The 14,988-nt window shown below is 42.8% G+C and overlaps 1 protein-coding gene across 3 annotated transcripts in view; it reads right to left on the minus strand.

Annotated features, from left to right (window-relative positions):
* Positions 1–14,988, minus strand: part of sned1 (sushi, nidogen and EGF-like domains 1) — a 111,751-nt gene that overhangs the window by 43,077 nt on the left and 53,686 nt on the right. For all 3 annotated transcript variants that reach the window (XM_052018508.1, XM_052018507.1, XM_052018506.1), the window contains exons 9-13: positions 12,118–12,231; positions 10,596–10,721; positions 7,144–7,254; positions 2,598–2,714; positions 602–721 (exon numbers count right to left, since the gene is read on the minus strand). In XM_052018508.1, coding sequence (XP_051874468.1) covers positions 602–721; positions 2,598–2,714; positions 7,144–7,254; positions 10,596–10,721; positions 12,118–12,231 — 588 coding nt within the window. The remainder of the gene's footprint in view (positions 1–601; positions 722–2,597; positions 2,715–7,143; positions 7,255–10,595; positions 10,722–12,117; positions 12,232–14,988) is intronic.

The following is a 14,988-nucleotide window of genomic DNA, read 5'->3' on the forward strand; positions in this document are numbered from 1 at the left end:
CTGGCACTGGGAACATGCCTGAGTGTTCATCTTTTACAGTACTTCACAGCTTTAACGATTGTCTATGATTGAACATAGTACAGTACGGCACAGAAACAGGCCCATCAGCCCGTGATGTCTGTGCAGAACACGTTTCCCAATTCAACTCAATCTATTCTCTACATCCAGTTGTTACTGGTGCGCTGACTTCAGTGAGAAGCACAGTTGTATTAATGTGGTGATGCTGTAATTTTCTTGCCCCTTTAATGCACTGCTGGTGTGCTATTTTCATAGTAATATGTCTTATCGACCTCTTTCCCAATGAGACTCAACTTAAATCCAAACCAATTTCCTTTGGAAATCCTTTTAAATCTGTGCTACTCCATTTTCATATGTTACTGCATAACCTGCTGCTGTTGGAGCCTGTTCACATTATCTTTACATTTTTTTGTTTATTTTGTCGTGTAAGTTATGTATAATTTATGTTAATTTAAGTTTATGTAATTTATATTTATCATGTTTGTAATGTACCATGCAGCTGCAAAAAACTAATTTTCATGGCATTTATACGCTGAGTATGTATGCCCATGAAAATAAACTTGAACTTGACTCCTGGACATACCCGTCTCACAGTTCTTGCCAGTGAATCGATACAAACAGGTACACTGGTAAGTTCCTCCAGGAGCCTCTTTGCAGGTTCCACCATTCCGACAAGGATTGGATGCACAGGAGCGGAGTCTTTCTGAGGGAATGGAGAAGAAAATTATTTTATATGAAGATAACTGACAAAATAGCTGGAGGGTATGTTGTGATGTGGACAGTGTGAATCTGCAAAGGGATCTAGACAGAATGAGGGATTGGGCGAAAACCTGGCAAATGGAGTTTAACGTAGGGAAGTGTGAGGTCATGCACTTCAGTAGGAGGAACCTAAAGGCAGTTTATTATCTAAATAGAAGAGAGACTGCAAGTGAGTGAAGTTCAGAGGGATCCAGGTGTTCCAGTGCATGAATCTTGAAAAGTTAGCAGGCAGGTCCAGCAAGTAGTTAAGAGGCAAACACCATGTTGACCTTTGTCGTGAAGCAGTTGCAGGTTAAGAACAAGGAGGTCTTGTTCCAGTTGTACAGAGTGTTGGTGAAGCCACACCTTAAATACGCTGTACAGTTTTGGTCTTATCACCTAAAAAGGGATATAGAAGCATTGGAGAACTCCAAAGGAGATTCATCAGGCTAATCCCTGGGATGAGGGTTGTTTGATCAAGAGAGGCTGCACAGTTTGGGCCTGTATTCCTTGGAGTCTAGAAGAATGAGGGGTGACCTTATTCAAACATACAAGATCCTAAGGGAGCTTGACAGGGTAGATGTTGAGATGGTTCCACCAGAGGCAGAGTCACAAACAAGGGGAAATGGTTATAAAGGAAACGGCTGGTCATGTAAAACTGAGGTGCATGGTGAATCTCTGGAATTCTCTGCCCCCGAGGGTGGTGGAGTCCAGATCATTAGATATAGTTAAGGTGGAGATGGATAAATAGAGGGCTATGGGTAAGCCTAGTAATTTCTAAGGTAGGGACATGTTCAGCACAACTTTGTGGGCCGAAGGGCCTGAATTGTGCTGTAGGTTTTCTATGTTTCTATAAATATTTGAAAGATTAAGGAACAGGGACAGAAGAGGAGTTGAGGCCAGAATAGATCAGCCATGATCACATTAAATGGTGGGGCAGGGCAGGGCAGGCTTGAGGGGCTGAGTGTTCTTGAAATGGTACTATACATGTAAAGGAAACCTTCATTACAGAAAGACTTTTTATGATAATTTTTTTTGTTAAGTTTGTGTGTCTGCAGTGGTTCGATGTTGATGTAAGAAAGCTTTCAAACTTCTCCCAGTCCCAGTGCCAATACTCACAGGTTGGGAACAACAAGAGATAGATACAGAGCAGAAACCCCTCTGCATTCCCCAATCATACACCTAATTAAGGATTTCCATGGATTAGGTACATGGTAAATCTCCCTCTAAAACATCCCATTAAGTACTTCCAGGTCAGATGCAGTATAGGTTAGCAACACAGTAAAATTCTTCTTTTATCGTCCCATTCCCAGTCAGGTATTGCGCGAGTTAGGTACAGAGTATCTGCAATACCTCATCAGATCTCGCTCAGCTTAGGTGCAGAAGAAATTGGATGCAGAGTAAAGATCTCCCTCCATATAGATCTATCAAGAACTCCCAGGACAAACTAACAACAGTTAAAATTCAGAATAATACTTTCTGTATGCTTTCTAATTGACCAACCTCAACTCAATCTCAGAGCACTGTACCTAACTGTACTTGCTATATCCCATGTCATCCATATTCTCTCTTTCTCAATATCAATTTAGTGCTGAAATATTATCCCATTTTGGGTCATTATCAGCTGAGACTACTAGGAATTTTAAGATTGTAGTCCCACACTCACTTTATGCAGAGAGAGTGGGAGAAAACTCTCATCAAATTGGAAAGTACATCAATGGTTTGGACACTGTGTATGGAGCAGAGAGTGAATGAATTGTCTATATATAACAAAACAGTGTGAATGAACTGTAGGTTACTCTGTAATTCTTGGGAGAAAACAAAATATAAATAAAGCAGACCTTTTTCACAGTGCTTCCCACTGAAGCCTGGTAGACATTGACAGGTATAGGAGCCATCCAGTTCCTTGCAAGTTCCTCCTCTCTGACAGGGGTCTGAGTCACAGGGGGATGGGATCACTATAAAGAAGAAAGAGAAGCTTAGTGGCTCCACTGTGAGCCCACTGACAAGATCCAAGACTACCTATGGCATAGTGTCAATGGGGTTTCTACAACAACTTGCTCTAGTGAAACACAAAGCGATTCTAATGTCACACTTTAACCCCAAAATAATAAGACTGGTGGGACCAGTCAACTGGAACTGAGAACAATTATGAACATAGGTGCATTCAAATTGCAATGCAAAGGAAAAGTACTCATCAGCCATGGCTCATGACAACACCACTGTCTTTAAGTCTCTGTTGTACATAATCTATGCTGACACTTCAGTACAGTATGTACCAGGCAGTGCTAACATTAAACTGCCTATATTCTTCAACCAAAATCACTCTCACAGTATAATTTGATGCACCTATGTGAAAATTGGCTGCTATGTTCTTCATATCCCTTCACTACTTTCTTAGCATCTACCTTTTTCACTCTCTGAAACACTGGAAAACATTTTGTAATTTTAACTAACAACCTTGGTAACATTGAATAAAAGCTCACTGTATGAAGGAGCACTCTTATTGTGGCCTCCTTCCACAGAGACACGCAGACTCTGGAATACTCCACACGAAACAATGTCGCAACAACACAGAGAACACATCTTACAATTCTACTAGCCAATAATACATATGGCACACAGGCTACAGTGACTACCTTCAAGACCACTACCTTGGCTGTAAAGTGCTTTGGCATGGCCTGAAATTATGAAAAATTCTCAATGAATATTAGCCCTTATTTTGACATGTTTTCGTTCAGGGCTGCAGTTCCATTAATTGCCATATAATCATAAGCAATAGAAGCAGGAATAGACTATTCGACTCCCCATTCCTGCTCTGACATTCAATATGACCATAGAACATTGTTTACCTCATCTTGATTTTTCACCTTCCCTGTACTCATCCCAAAACCCTGAGTCTCTTAATATCCAAAAATCAAGTGATCTCTGTCTGGAATATATTCAACAATTCTCTTTTCTCTTTCCACAGCTCTCTTTGGTTCCCATTCTTTTAAACTCCTGAAAACATAGGTCTTTTAACTTTAATCCTTCATCAAAGGACAATCCCCTTCCATCCCAGGAATCAAGTGAACTTTCATTGTACTTCCTCCATCATAGGTAAAGCTTGGTAGACGAGATCTGCTGGCAGCAATGAGTCCTGAAGTCAAGCACTGCCACTGGGAAGAAACCGACGGTAGTGCAACTATGTGGGTTAATTTTTATTCAGTTTTCAGGTGTTTACGAATACATTATCTGCAAAGTAATTACCTCATTTAAGTTCATACAGGTGAACTCTGTAATGATAATGCAACACCCCCATCAAAGTTTGAGGAACAGCTTCTTCCCCTCCGCCGTCAGATTTCTGAATGGTCCATGAACACATGAACACTACCTCATTATTCCTTTATTTTACACTATTTATTTTGTAATTTATAGTAATTTAATGTCTTTGTACTGTGCTGCTGCCACAAAACAACAAATTTCACGTCATATAAGTCAGTGATAATAAATCTGATTCTGATTCTGAAATGCAGGTGCTAAAAAAAAGAGAAAATGCTGGAAATAGCCAGCAGGTCAGCCAGCACCTGTGCGGGGAAATAAAGTTATCTTTCATGCTGATATTTCTCTATCCACAGATGTTGCCTGACCTTCTGAGTATTCACAGCATTTTCTGTTTTTAATCCCCTTTAAAAGATGCAGGATAGGTTTAAGTGATAGATGCTGGCTTCAAGTGTTGGATGCTGCTTTATGTGGTGGAGACTAGCCTTAAGGGTTGGAGACTATCTTTAAGTGGTGGACATCACCTTTAAGCGGTGCTATCTATTTATCACATTGAGTCTGTTGAGTCCTCCAGCCGATAAACAGCACAGTTTGTGTTGGATGGATGCAAAAATTGTGTAACTGAGCAAAGCAACAGAGAGCTGCTACACCACTTACATTGAAAGAAACAGATGCTAGTTATTGTGAATTACAATCCCTGCACCTGCTTGTGACTTTGAATTATTCCCCACAATCACAAGATATATTAAAATCGTTGAGATTTCCTCCTGTCCTGTTTGCTTTATTATGTCAGGCTTCTCTAACGATTGTAAAGTTACTCCAGTCACGTGCAATGCTTTACAGTGAGAATGATTAATTCACGCTGTCATGGGTAATGCTGAAATACAAACTTCTTTCATAGGTGGCGCTGTTGCATCACTGCAAGAACTTAACCTCTTTTTAGTGTTTCTTCAGGTTAGGATCAAGTTAAAGTGCCTAATTTACACTTTAAGATCAGATAGGTAGATTTTTCTTAGTGTTTCTTACCCAAATTCCTTTTGTATCTTTGGTGACCTTTTCAGGACTTCCTGCTGAACTCCTACTTAACTGATGGCAGCAGATCAGGAGAGACCTGGTGAAGGTTTCTCTTGACAACGGCAAACCCTTCTCCAATTCAGCCAGATCCAAGGACCACCCTGCTTAACTACACAGCAACCTCCACCTCCCCCCCCCCCCCCACCCCACCACAACCCTTTCCTACCTTCCTCTGACTATCAAAGTGGAAAACACAGACAAAAAAAGAAACCTGAATGAATTGTCTGTGCCAACTCAACTTAGAGGACATGGCTTGAGATCTACTGCTAGGTGTAAGAGAGGCAAGAGCTCAGTGCACTAAGACCTTGTTATCTGCAGATCCATGCACTTGCTCCTTTGGCCATGTTACTGGGTTGTAATAAATATCATGTGTTCCCCCAGAGACCTCTTTTCTGGTGAGCAGTGAATCCTGTTTGCCTTGAGATGGATTGCATCTGATACCTTGTGCTGTCAAGTAGTGAAATATCAATAGTCGGTGTGTGGCCAGGGTTGGTGTTGGGAACATCAATGGTCAGGTTTTGATAAGCTGAAAGGTACAAGCTGAAACTGACGAAGAAGTCATTATATCCACGGAAGGGTGGACCATTGAACGTCATTGCAGTCTTAGTGTCAATGCCAGTGACATAGCGACCTCTGCAAGAAGTCTTTTCCCCAATCCCTCATGAATGAAGACATAGTGTATATTAATCAATCTCTATAATAAAAGTAAGGAGGGGGAGTTTTGTATCCTTAGTGATCCAAGAAATTACATCAATGAAGTCAGAGGATTTAACAAGGGGCCAACAGTAAAGACTTTACAGTCAGAATTAAGAAATAGAAAAGGATTTAAGGCTTTTGTATGGATTCCTGGCAGCATTTGTAAGGTATCAGACTGTATAAATGTAGCAAAGACAGAGAGTAGTTTTAATAGAGGGTGGTCACATCCACATGGATTGAAGAAGTAAGAATGGCTAACGTCAGAAAGGTAGTAGATATCTGGAGGGTGTTCAGAATTGTTTTTTGCAACAACATGAACTGGAACAAATGGGGGGATGCAATGAGCAAACGGCAATGACTGATATAGCAAGGGCTGCAACACAGGTATGAAAAGGCACCTGTGAGTGACATGACTATAAAACAATAAAACATATTAGGAAAAAAAAGGCTGTGGTCAAATATAATGAGGCCCTTTTAAATTTCATAGTAGTGATTTTGTAACCACTTGTTCCTATGACATCGGTTGCATCTCTACAGATGTTAATCCACATCTCTCACATTATGAGCATAGGTTGAGTGAGCTAGGGCTTTTCTCTTTGGAGAGCAGGAGGATGAGAGGTGACTTGATAGAGGTGTACAAGATGATAAGAGGCATAGATCGAGTGGACAGTCAGAGACTTTCTCCCAGGGCGACAACGGCTAACATAAGGGGACATAATTTTAAGGTGATTGGAGGAAGGTATAAGGGGGATGTCAGGGGTAAGTTTTTTTACACAGACAGTGGTGGGTGCATGGAAAGCACTGCCTGCAGAGGTTGTGGGGGCAGATACATTAGGGACATTTAAGAGACTCTTAGACACATGAATGATAGAAAAATAGGGGGCTATGTGGGAGGGAAGGGTTAGATAGATCTTAGAGCAGGATAAAATGTCGGCACAACACTGTGGGCCGAAGGGCTTGTACTGTGCTGTAGTGTTCTATGTTCTATTATCATTAACAGCTATCCTCAGCCACATAATTGACTATGCTTAACCGATATTAATCCATCTCCCTCACACTGTCAGTCATTAATCCCTCTCCCCAGCACATGCCTGGCCTACTGAGTTCCTCCAGCATCATAGTGTTTTTCACACCAGGTTACTGGCCATCTTTCTGGTACTGTTACTGCAGCTCCCTCACCCTGTCACTCAGTAAACTTGGCATGCTCAACCTGCCCAAACCCACACGTGACTGACTGTATTTCTGCTGACATTATTCCAGCCTCTTGCTCCCTGTCCCTGTTGGCCATAGTGCTGGTGAGAGTGCAGATCCCTCACTGTCATTCACAGCTTTCTGCATATCTTGTAGACAACTCACAGTCTTTCCCACTGGGACCCTGCGGGCAGATGCAGCGATACGTTCCACCATACTCAGCGCAGGAAGCACCATGGGGACACTGATGGTGGGCACTGCAAGGCTGGAGCACCTCTGTCAACAAGGAAAGACAAAGTTATTTCAGTAACCCTTGGTTCCAGAGGAACAGCATACACACAGAACCTGGATCTGAACATGTGAAAACATTTGCTGGATGAAGTCATAGCACGAGAACTCAAGGGACAAAGAGTACAATGGACAACAAGCTTCCTGGAAGTGGGTAGAAATTTCATCTCTCAGAGGATGGTGAGTCTCTTGAATTCTCTGCCCCCGAGGGTGATGGAGACTGGATCATTAGATATGTTTAAAGTGGACAATAAATATTTGAAAGATCAAGGAATTGAGGGTTATGGGAACTGGTACAGAAAAGGAGTTGAAGCCAGTTGGGTCAACCATGATCACATTGAATGGTGGGGCAGGCTATGACGGTCTTGGTAGCCTACTCCTGTTTCCATTTTCTTGTACTGAAAAGCAGAAAGAGAAGTGGGAAGAGAGGAAGTAGGTGAGAAGTAAGTTGGACTTCCACAATCATCACTTTTGTTGATAAATTACGATAGTGATTTAGAACCAAAGTCCGTATTTCTAATTTTGCAGAAAGCATCATATTGGGCTGGGTGTGATCGACATTGAGGTGGCAGTGGCAAAAGATGTTGATAAACTTGCAAAATCATATACCTGGTAAATGAGTTTCAACGTAAGTACGTGTGAAATATTGCATTCTGGTAAAAAAATGGTTGCATATTATTCAGAAAATAAGATATTTAAATGGGCTATGAAGAAAAGATGTCTGACATTCATAGATAGATCACTAAAACAAATGGTAATAAAAACAGAAGATGCTGGAAGCACTCAGTAGGTCAGGCAGGATCTGTGGGAACAGAAACAGCTAATATTTCAGGTCGAAGACTCTTTGTCAAAATGAACATCAGAACCTTTGGCTAATGAAGGGTCTTCAGTTTGAAGGTTTAGGTCTGATTCTCTTTCCACATAAAACAGAGAACAATACAGCACAGGAGCAGGCCCTATGGCCCACAATGTCTGTGCAAATGAAGGGCCTGTATCTGTGCTGTACAACTCTATGGTACTATGACTCTAAATAAAAATACTGTAAGTTCTCCCAGGGTCCGAGGGGAAGTCTAGGGTCCTGCTGTTACTGGACACTGAGGGGTTAATGCCAATTTAAATTGCATATCTGTCTGAACATAGTCTATATCTCTCCATTCCCTATCTGTTCATGAGTCAGCCTAAATTCCTCTTAAATGCCTCTTAAACAGATGCCACCTGACCTGCTGAGTGTTTCCAGAATATTCTGTTTTTATTTCAGATCTCCAATAATTGCGAGTTTTTTTATTTTCACTAAAAGCAGCAAATGTGGGTTAACAGTATTAAAAATGGCAAAACATTTGCAGAGAATGGGAATGAAAAGTAGAGGAATAGAGTGAAACTCTAATAATCTGGCACACTTGGGAGTTTGGTGGTGATGGACCAGCAGATTTTCCAGATTACTGGATGTTGTTTTACTAATACTGCAACACATTTTTAATTCTCTTTTTTAAAAGATGTTACACACTAACATTTCAGTGAACATGATTGGTTTCATTGGAGGATGGCCAACAGAATCAGGTGAGTTCCAAGGGAGCACAAGAACCAGGGCCCTGGCAAATGGAAAGGGAAGGTGGGAACCATGACCCTGTAGATTGGTCAGGGAGCATGGGACCCAGGGACATGATGAGTGGTTGGGGAGCATAGGAACCAAGGCTCCGGCGACTAGAAATTGCAAACGTCAACCCAAGAGCCAGATGCCGAACCATGGGGTTTACTGAATGGTCGGATCATGGATTATCAGAGTTTTACTGGTTCTAAACTTGCACTGATCCTTGACTGGAACACCAAGCAATCTGCTGGAGGAACTTAGTGGGTTGAGCAGCATCTGAAGGGGGAAAGGAATTGTCAGTGTCTCCGGTTGAAACCCAGCATTAGAATTCCCTTCTCTCCACAGCTGCTGTTCGACCCACAAAAGTTCCTCCAGCAGATTGTTAGTTGCTCCAGATTCAAACATCTACAGTCTCTTGTGTCTTTTGATTAGAACACACTTGGAATACTCCAAGTTCTGGAGACCATATTACACCAAGGATAGAGAAGCACTGTCAAAGGTGCATTTAAACACTTATAAAGATCGTACCACGAATATGATGTTATACTTCTCAGGCTAAGTCTCTTTTCTCTTGAGAAGACAGGCTGAAGGGTGATCTAATAGTGTACTTTGAGGTTAGAAAAAATTTTGAGGGAGGCAGATACGGTTTCCACGTGGAAGAGAGCAAAACCAGAGGCCACCAATATAAGATGGTCACCTGATAATCCAGTAAGGGACTCAGAAGAAACTTCTTTCCCAGAAGGTGCTGAGTATGTGCAACACGCTCCCACAAGACTGTTTAGGTGAGTGAAATCATTCGGTTTAGGGGGAAGCTGGATTAGCATATGATTAAGAAAGTAATAAAGGCATGTTAGAGTTGTGAGGATGTTTGAGTAGAGCATAAACAGTAAATAAGGAACTTCCACAGGCAGCAGAAAAGGTACTTGTCAAGAATGGAATGGCTCGGGTAAAGGAGGAGTGCGTGGAATGCACAGCAGGGACAGAGAGGGGTTGGGATCTGGACTTTGAATAGTCAAGTCGAGTTTATTGTCATGTGCTCAAGTATGGTGAGGTACAGGTACGATGAAAAACTTGCTTGCATCAGCATCACGGGCTTGTAGGTACAGACAACACAGAATATAAATTATACAAGACAGTGAAGAGAGAGAGCGAGAGAGAACAATGCAAAAACAAGAGCTTAGTGTAAAAAAAGACACAATCAGAGACAATAGAGGGTACACAGAATCAGAGCAGGAGCAGACAAAAATAATGGATATGCAAAAGGAACTGGAATAGGAATGGGACTAAGAAGGAACTAAAACTAAGAACAGACAGATGTTGGGAAAGTAACAGAGGGATCCACATAGGGGACAGAATGAAATGGACATTGACTACCAGGAAGAGTGAATACAAAAAGAGGAACACTCACCAGACCTGGAAAAAGGAAAATACTCATAGGCAACAACAGATATTTGGTAGAGGCAGTGGGCTTGACAGTGAGGGGACTGGGAAACACTCAGGGACAGTGCAGCAATAGAAATGAAACTGGAATACAAACTGGGAATGGGAATATACAACAAAGATGTGGGATTGAGGTGAAGTTTGAAACACACTGGTAACAACAGGGATAACTTAATGCAAATCTACTCTAAACAGTTGAAATGTCAAGATCCACAGTGTATTAACAGCTGAAGTTACAGTTCCATAAAGGTCAATCCAGGCTGATCACACCACATGTGACTATAACAAAAGGCTGACGTACCGTTCTCACAGTCACGGCCTGTAAACCCCTCAGGACAGTTGCAGAGGTAGCCACCTTCAGTCTCATTGCAACTTCCCCCATTCAGACATGGGTTCGGCTCACAAGTGGTCAAAACGGTGGGCTCACCTTTGGAGGAAGAAAAGTCATGCATCAGGGTCCTCCAATTGGAATCAAATTCATTTGTTTTATTCCACCTGGTTGTGTCAAGTGGATTTTTTTAATTTCAAAAATATACTTTATTCATAATATACTGTATACTGTAAACAACTTTTACACATCTTTCTCTGTACCATCACTTCAATGCATTTTCTTACACTGCATTAACACCACTCATGTTCCCTCCTTAAACAAAGCACCCATGAAGTGTTGGAGAGGCTCTTACACAGGGCCCAGCCCCTCAGTGTCCAGTGGCAACAGGATCTTAGACTTCCCAGTCCTGGGAGAACATGTTTTTATTTAGGGTCATAGTGCCATAGAGTTGTACAGCATAGAAATAGGTCCTTCAGCCTACCACATCCATGCCGACTTTTTTGCCCATCTAGTTGGAATTGGAATTTGTTTATTATTGTCACATGTATGAAGGTACAGTGAAAACTTGTCTTGCATACAGTTCATACAGATCAATTCATTACACAGTGCATTGAGGTAGTACAGGGTAAAACAATAACAGAATGCAGAATAAAGTGTAACAGCTACAGAGAAAGTGTAGTGCAGGTAGACAATAATGAGGTCAAGAGTCCATCTTATCATACTACACCAATCCCATTTGCCCACATTAGGACTACATCCTTCCATGACTAGCCTACTGAAGTGTCAGTTTTCATGCCTCTTAAATGTGGTGATTGACTCTGATTCCATCACCTCCACTAGCGGCGGGTTCCACACACTGTGTAAAGAAATCCCCTGAGATCAGCTTTAAAACTCAAGCCACAAGACACCGCAGATGCTGGAATCTGGAGCAGAAAAAAACAATGCTGGAGGAACTCAGCAGGGCAGGCGGCATCTGTGGAGGCAGAGAGATGGTTGACGTTTCAGATCATTGTCAAAGAAGTCACCCTAACTTGAACTCCAGATTCAGCTTGAGCTGTGAGGCAGCAGCACCATCTGCTGTGGTACTGTTCCACCCACAGAACAGTTTCCTTTACAATAGTAGAGGATGTAGAGTGATGCAGAGTGATGAAGAGTGATAAAGGAGTGATAAAGGATGCAGGTTGCTCTCCAAAAGGGCTGAGTGTAGCTGTACACCTTGCCTTCCACATAACACACAGGGCTCTCACATCTAATTGAGCAGTTACCTTAGTGAACTACTCAATCAGGGAGAGTAAATGCTTATCCCAGTGAACTTAAAGGGCCGGATCATCCAACTCACCCTTGTTCATCTTTTCAGCCACAAGTATGCCAATCTCCCTCCATGCCACAGCCCCTGTGGTGTTTGAGCACCTCCTCATCGGCAAACTCTGCACATCAGGGAGACCAAGGCAGAGGTCTCTGCACAAACTGATGATATCGGCCCATCTCTTACCTGTCTCGCAGTGTTTTCCTGAGAATGGCGGGGGGCACAGACAGGTGTAATTATCGACCAAATCAATACACTCTCCTCCATTCAGGCACGGATTGGAGCCGCACTCATCAGTTTCTAGAGGAGAAGGAACCACATTGTAAGGACCCAAATCTTATCAACAGGATCTAATTAATCCTGAATTTTACAGCACGGTAGTGTAGTGGTTAGTGTAATGCTATTACAGCGCCAGCAATCTGGGTTCAATTCTGGCCACCGTCTGTAAGGAGTTTGTATGTTCTCCCCGTGTGTCTGCGTGGGTTTGTTCCGGGTGCTCCAGTTTCTTCCCACATTCCAAAGACGTACGGGTTAGGAAATTGTGGGCATGCTATGTTGGCACTGGACGCGCGGTGACACTTGTGGGCTGCCCCTAGAACACTCTACGCAAAAGATGTATTTCACTGTGTGTTTCGATGTACGTGTGACTAATAAAGATATCTGATCTTATATTTATTCCAAACTTTTATACGCTGTGTGCCCACTGGCAGTATTAAAACATGCAGGAGGAAGAACCACATCTCAAGCTGCACCTTGGCACAAGCAACAAAGGGCCTATTGCACGTTCGATACAACTCACTGCTTGCGTTACTAGGGAGAAGGGGGAGGATAGTTAATGCAGAAACACCACATATTTCCACAGAGCAGCACTCCATCGAATGCTCCCAGTGCAGATACACACTCTTTAAATGAACCTTGAGCTTCCATAAAACTTTCCTGTTGAGCACTCTCAAGACAGGTTCAGAATGGAGAGTCCAGCAACAAAACTAATGCTGCTACATCGGAACTGAGGGTACGGAGCAAGATTCTATCTACACTTTTGCAGTAAACTCTCCTGAGTCAGTGGTACAGCAGCAGTTCAGAATAGACCCTATTGACACTGACCTTTCAGTTCTTTCCCAATCTTAAAATTCAAGCCTTTGTTTTAATCAAAAATAGATTCTGAAGAGTACCTTTCACTGTACAATGCAGTCTGCATTCCTCTCTTTCTCTAAATACTTATGAAACTCAGACTCAATTCATCAACAACAAAAGAACTAGAGGTGGGACCTGCCTTCCAGCTGAAATGTGAAAAGCTTGAAATGTTTCTTTGAAAAGACGTAGTGGATGAATCACATATAGCAAGACTTAAATCAGCAGGAAAGGAAACAGCAAAGAAGAAAGAAAGAAAGAAAATGGTAAATGACCGGTGGTGAGAAAGACACAGCAGGAGTGAGAGTGTATATGAAAAAGAAAGGTGGGGGGGGGGGGGGGGGGGGAGGGTGGAGAGCTAGCGAGCGAGAGAGAGAGAGAGAGAGAGAGAGAGAGAAAGAGAGGAGAGAGAGAGGGAGAGAAAGTGATAAACACTCACCTTACTGCATACGTTGCAAATTGGCAGAGCAGATTGCCTGTCATTCAAGAGGTTGACTTTCGCTACTAATTTCCACCCTGCTCCCACATTTACGTCGTCCATTGCTGACACTTCCTTTCTCTTTCTGGATCTCTCTGTCACCATCTCACCATCTCAGGATACAGAACAGCCACTAACATCACTTACAAGCCCACAGACTCCTACAGCTAGCGTTACTATACATTCTATACAACATTTAAAAGACATTTAGATAGGTACATGAATAGGAAAGGTTTAGAGGGATATGGGCCAAATGCAGACAAAAACCCTTGTCGGCAAGGACAAGTTGGGCCAAGGTCTTCTTTCCATGCTGTATAACTCTATGACTCAAGGACTCTATCCTCTTATCCTGCCTCCTGTAAGAATGCCCTTCCTTACTCCCAGTTTCTTTGTCTCTGTCATTTATGTTCCATTGCTGAGGCCTTCCACTCTGGTGCCTCTGAAATGCCCTCTTTCTTCCTGAGATGGGGATTCCCTCTGCCATAGCTGATAGGGTGGTCAACCACATTTCCTCTACTTCTCACACATCTGCTCTCATCCCCTCTCCTTGGGAAAGAACATAGATAGAGTTCCCCGGTACTCACCTTCCACTCCATCAGCCTTCCCATTCAACATATAATACTTTACAATTTCTGCCAGCTCCAACCTGATTCTACCACCAGTCACACCTTCCCCTCTCCTCCCCTTTTAGCATTTCACAGGGACCACTCACTTCGTGACCCCCTGGTCCGGTCTTCTGTCCCCACCTACTACTTCCTGTCCCACTGTCCCTTCCCGTGCAACCAGAGGGACTGCAACACCTGCCCCTTCACCTCTTCGCTTCCTACATCCAGGGATCCAAGCAATCCTTCCAGGTGAAGCAGCGTTTCATTTGCATTTCTTACAGTCGTGTCTACTGCATCTGGTGTTCACAATGTGGCCTTCTCTATATTGGGGAAACCAAATGCAGATTGGATGATCACTTTGCAGAGCGCCTTTTGCTCAGACGTCAGGAGTGACCCTGAGCTACCTGTTGCCTGCCACTTTAATTCTTAATCCCACTCCAATTCTGACTTGTCTGCCTGTGCCCTCCTTCACTGCCATAGTGAGGACCAAAGTAAACAGAAGAACAACATGGCTCTGCAACCTTCTGGAATGAACGCTGAAGTTTCCAATTTCAGGAAAACTCTCTCAGTGTTTCCCATCATCATGTTTATGTCCCTCTCTCACCCCGTTTCTTTAAAATGCCTCCAGAACAGTCAGTGTTCATGCTTCTTATCCTCTGACCTGTGTTAACCTACCTCCATATAGTCTTTTGTCCTACCCCTCAGTCTCCCACAGCTCTGCTTCGAAAACTGACACCCCTCCACTCTCCTCCAGTTCTGAGGAAGGGTCTATGACCCAAATCATTAACTGATCTCTCCTTCCACAGATGCTGCTAGATTGGATGAGTTCTTCCAATATTTTGG

This window comes from Pristis pectinata, chromosome 6 (assembly GCF_009764475.1).
Source record: "Pristis pectinata isolate sPriPec2 chromosome 6, sPriPec2.1.pri, whole genome shotgun sequence".
Taxonomy (NCBI): Eukaryota; Metazoa; Chordata; class Chondrichthyes; order Rhinopristiformes; family Pristidae; genus Pristis; species Pristis pectinata.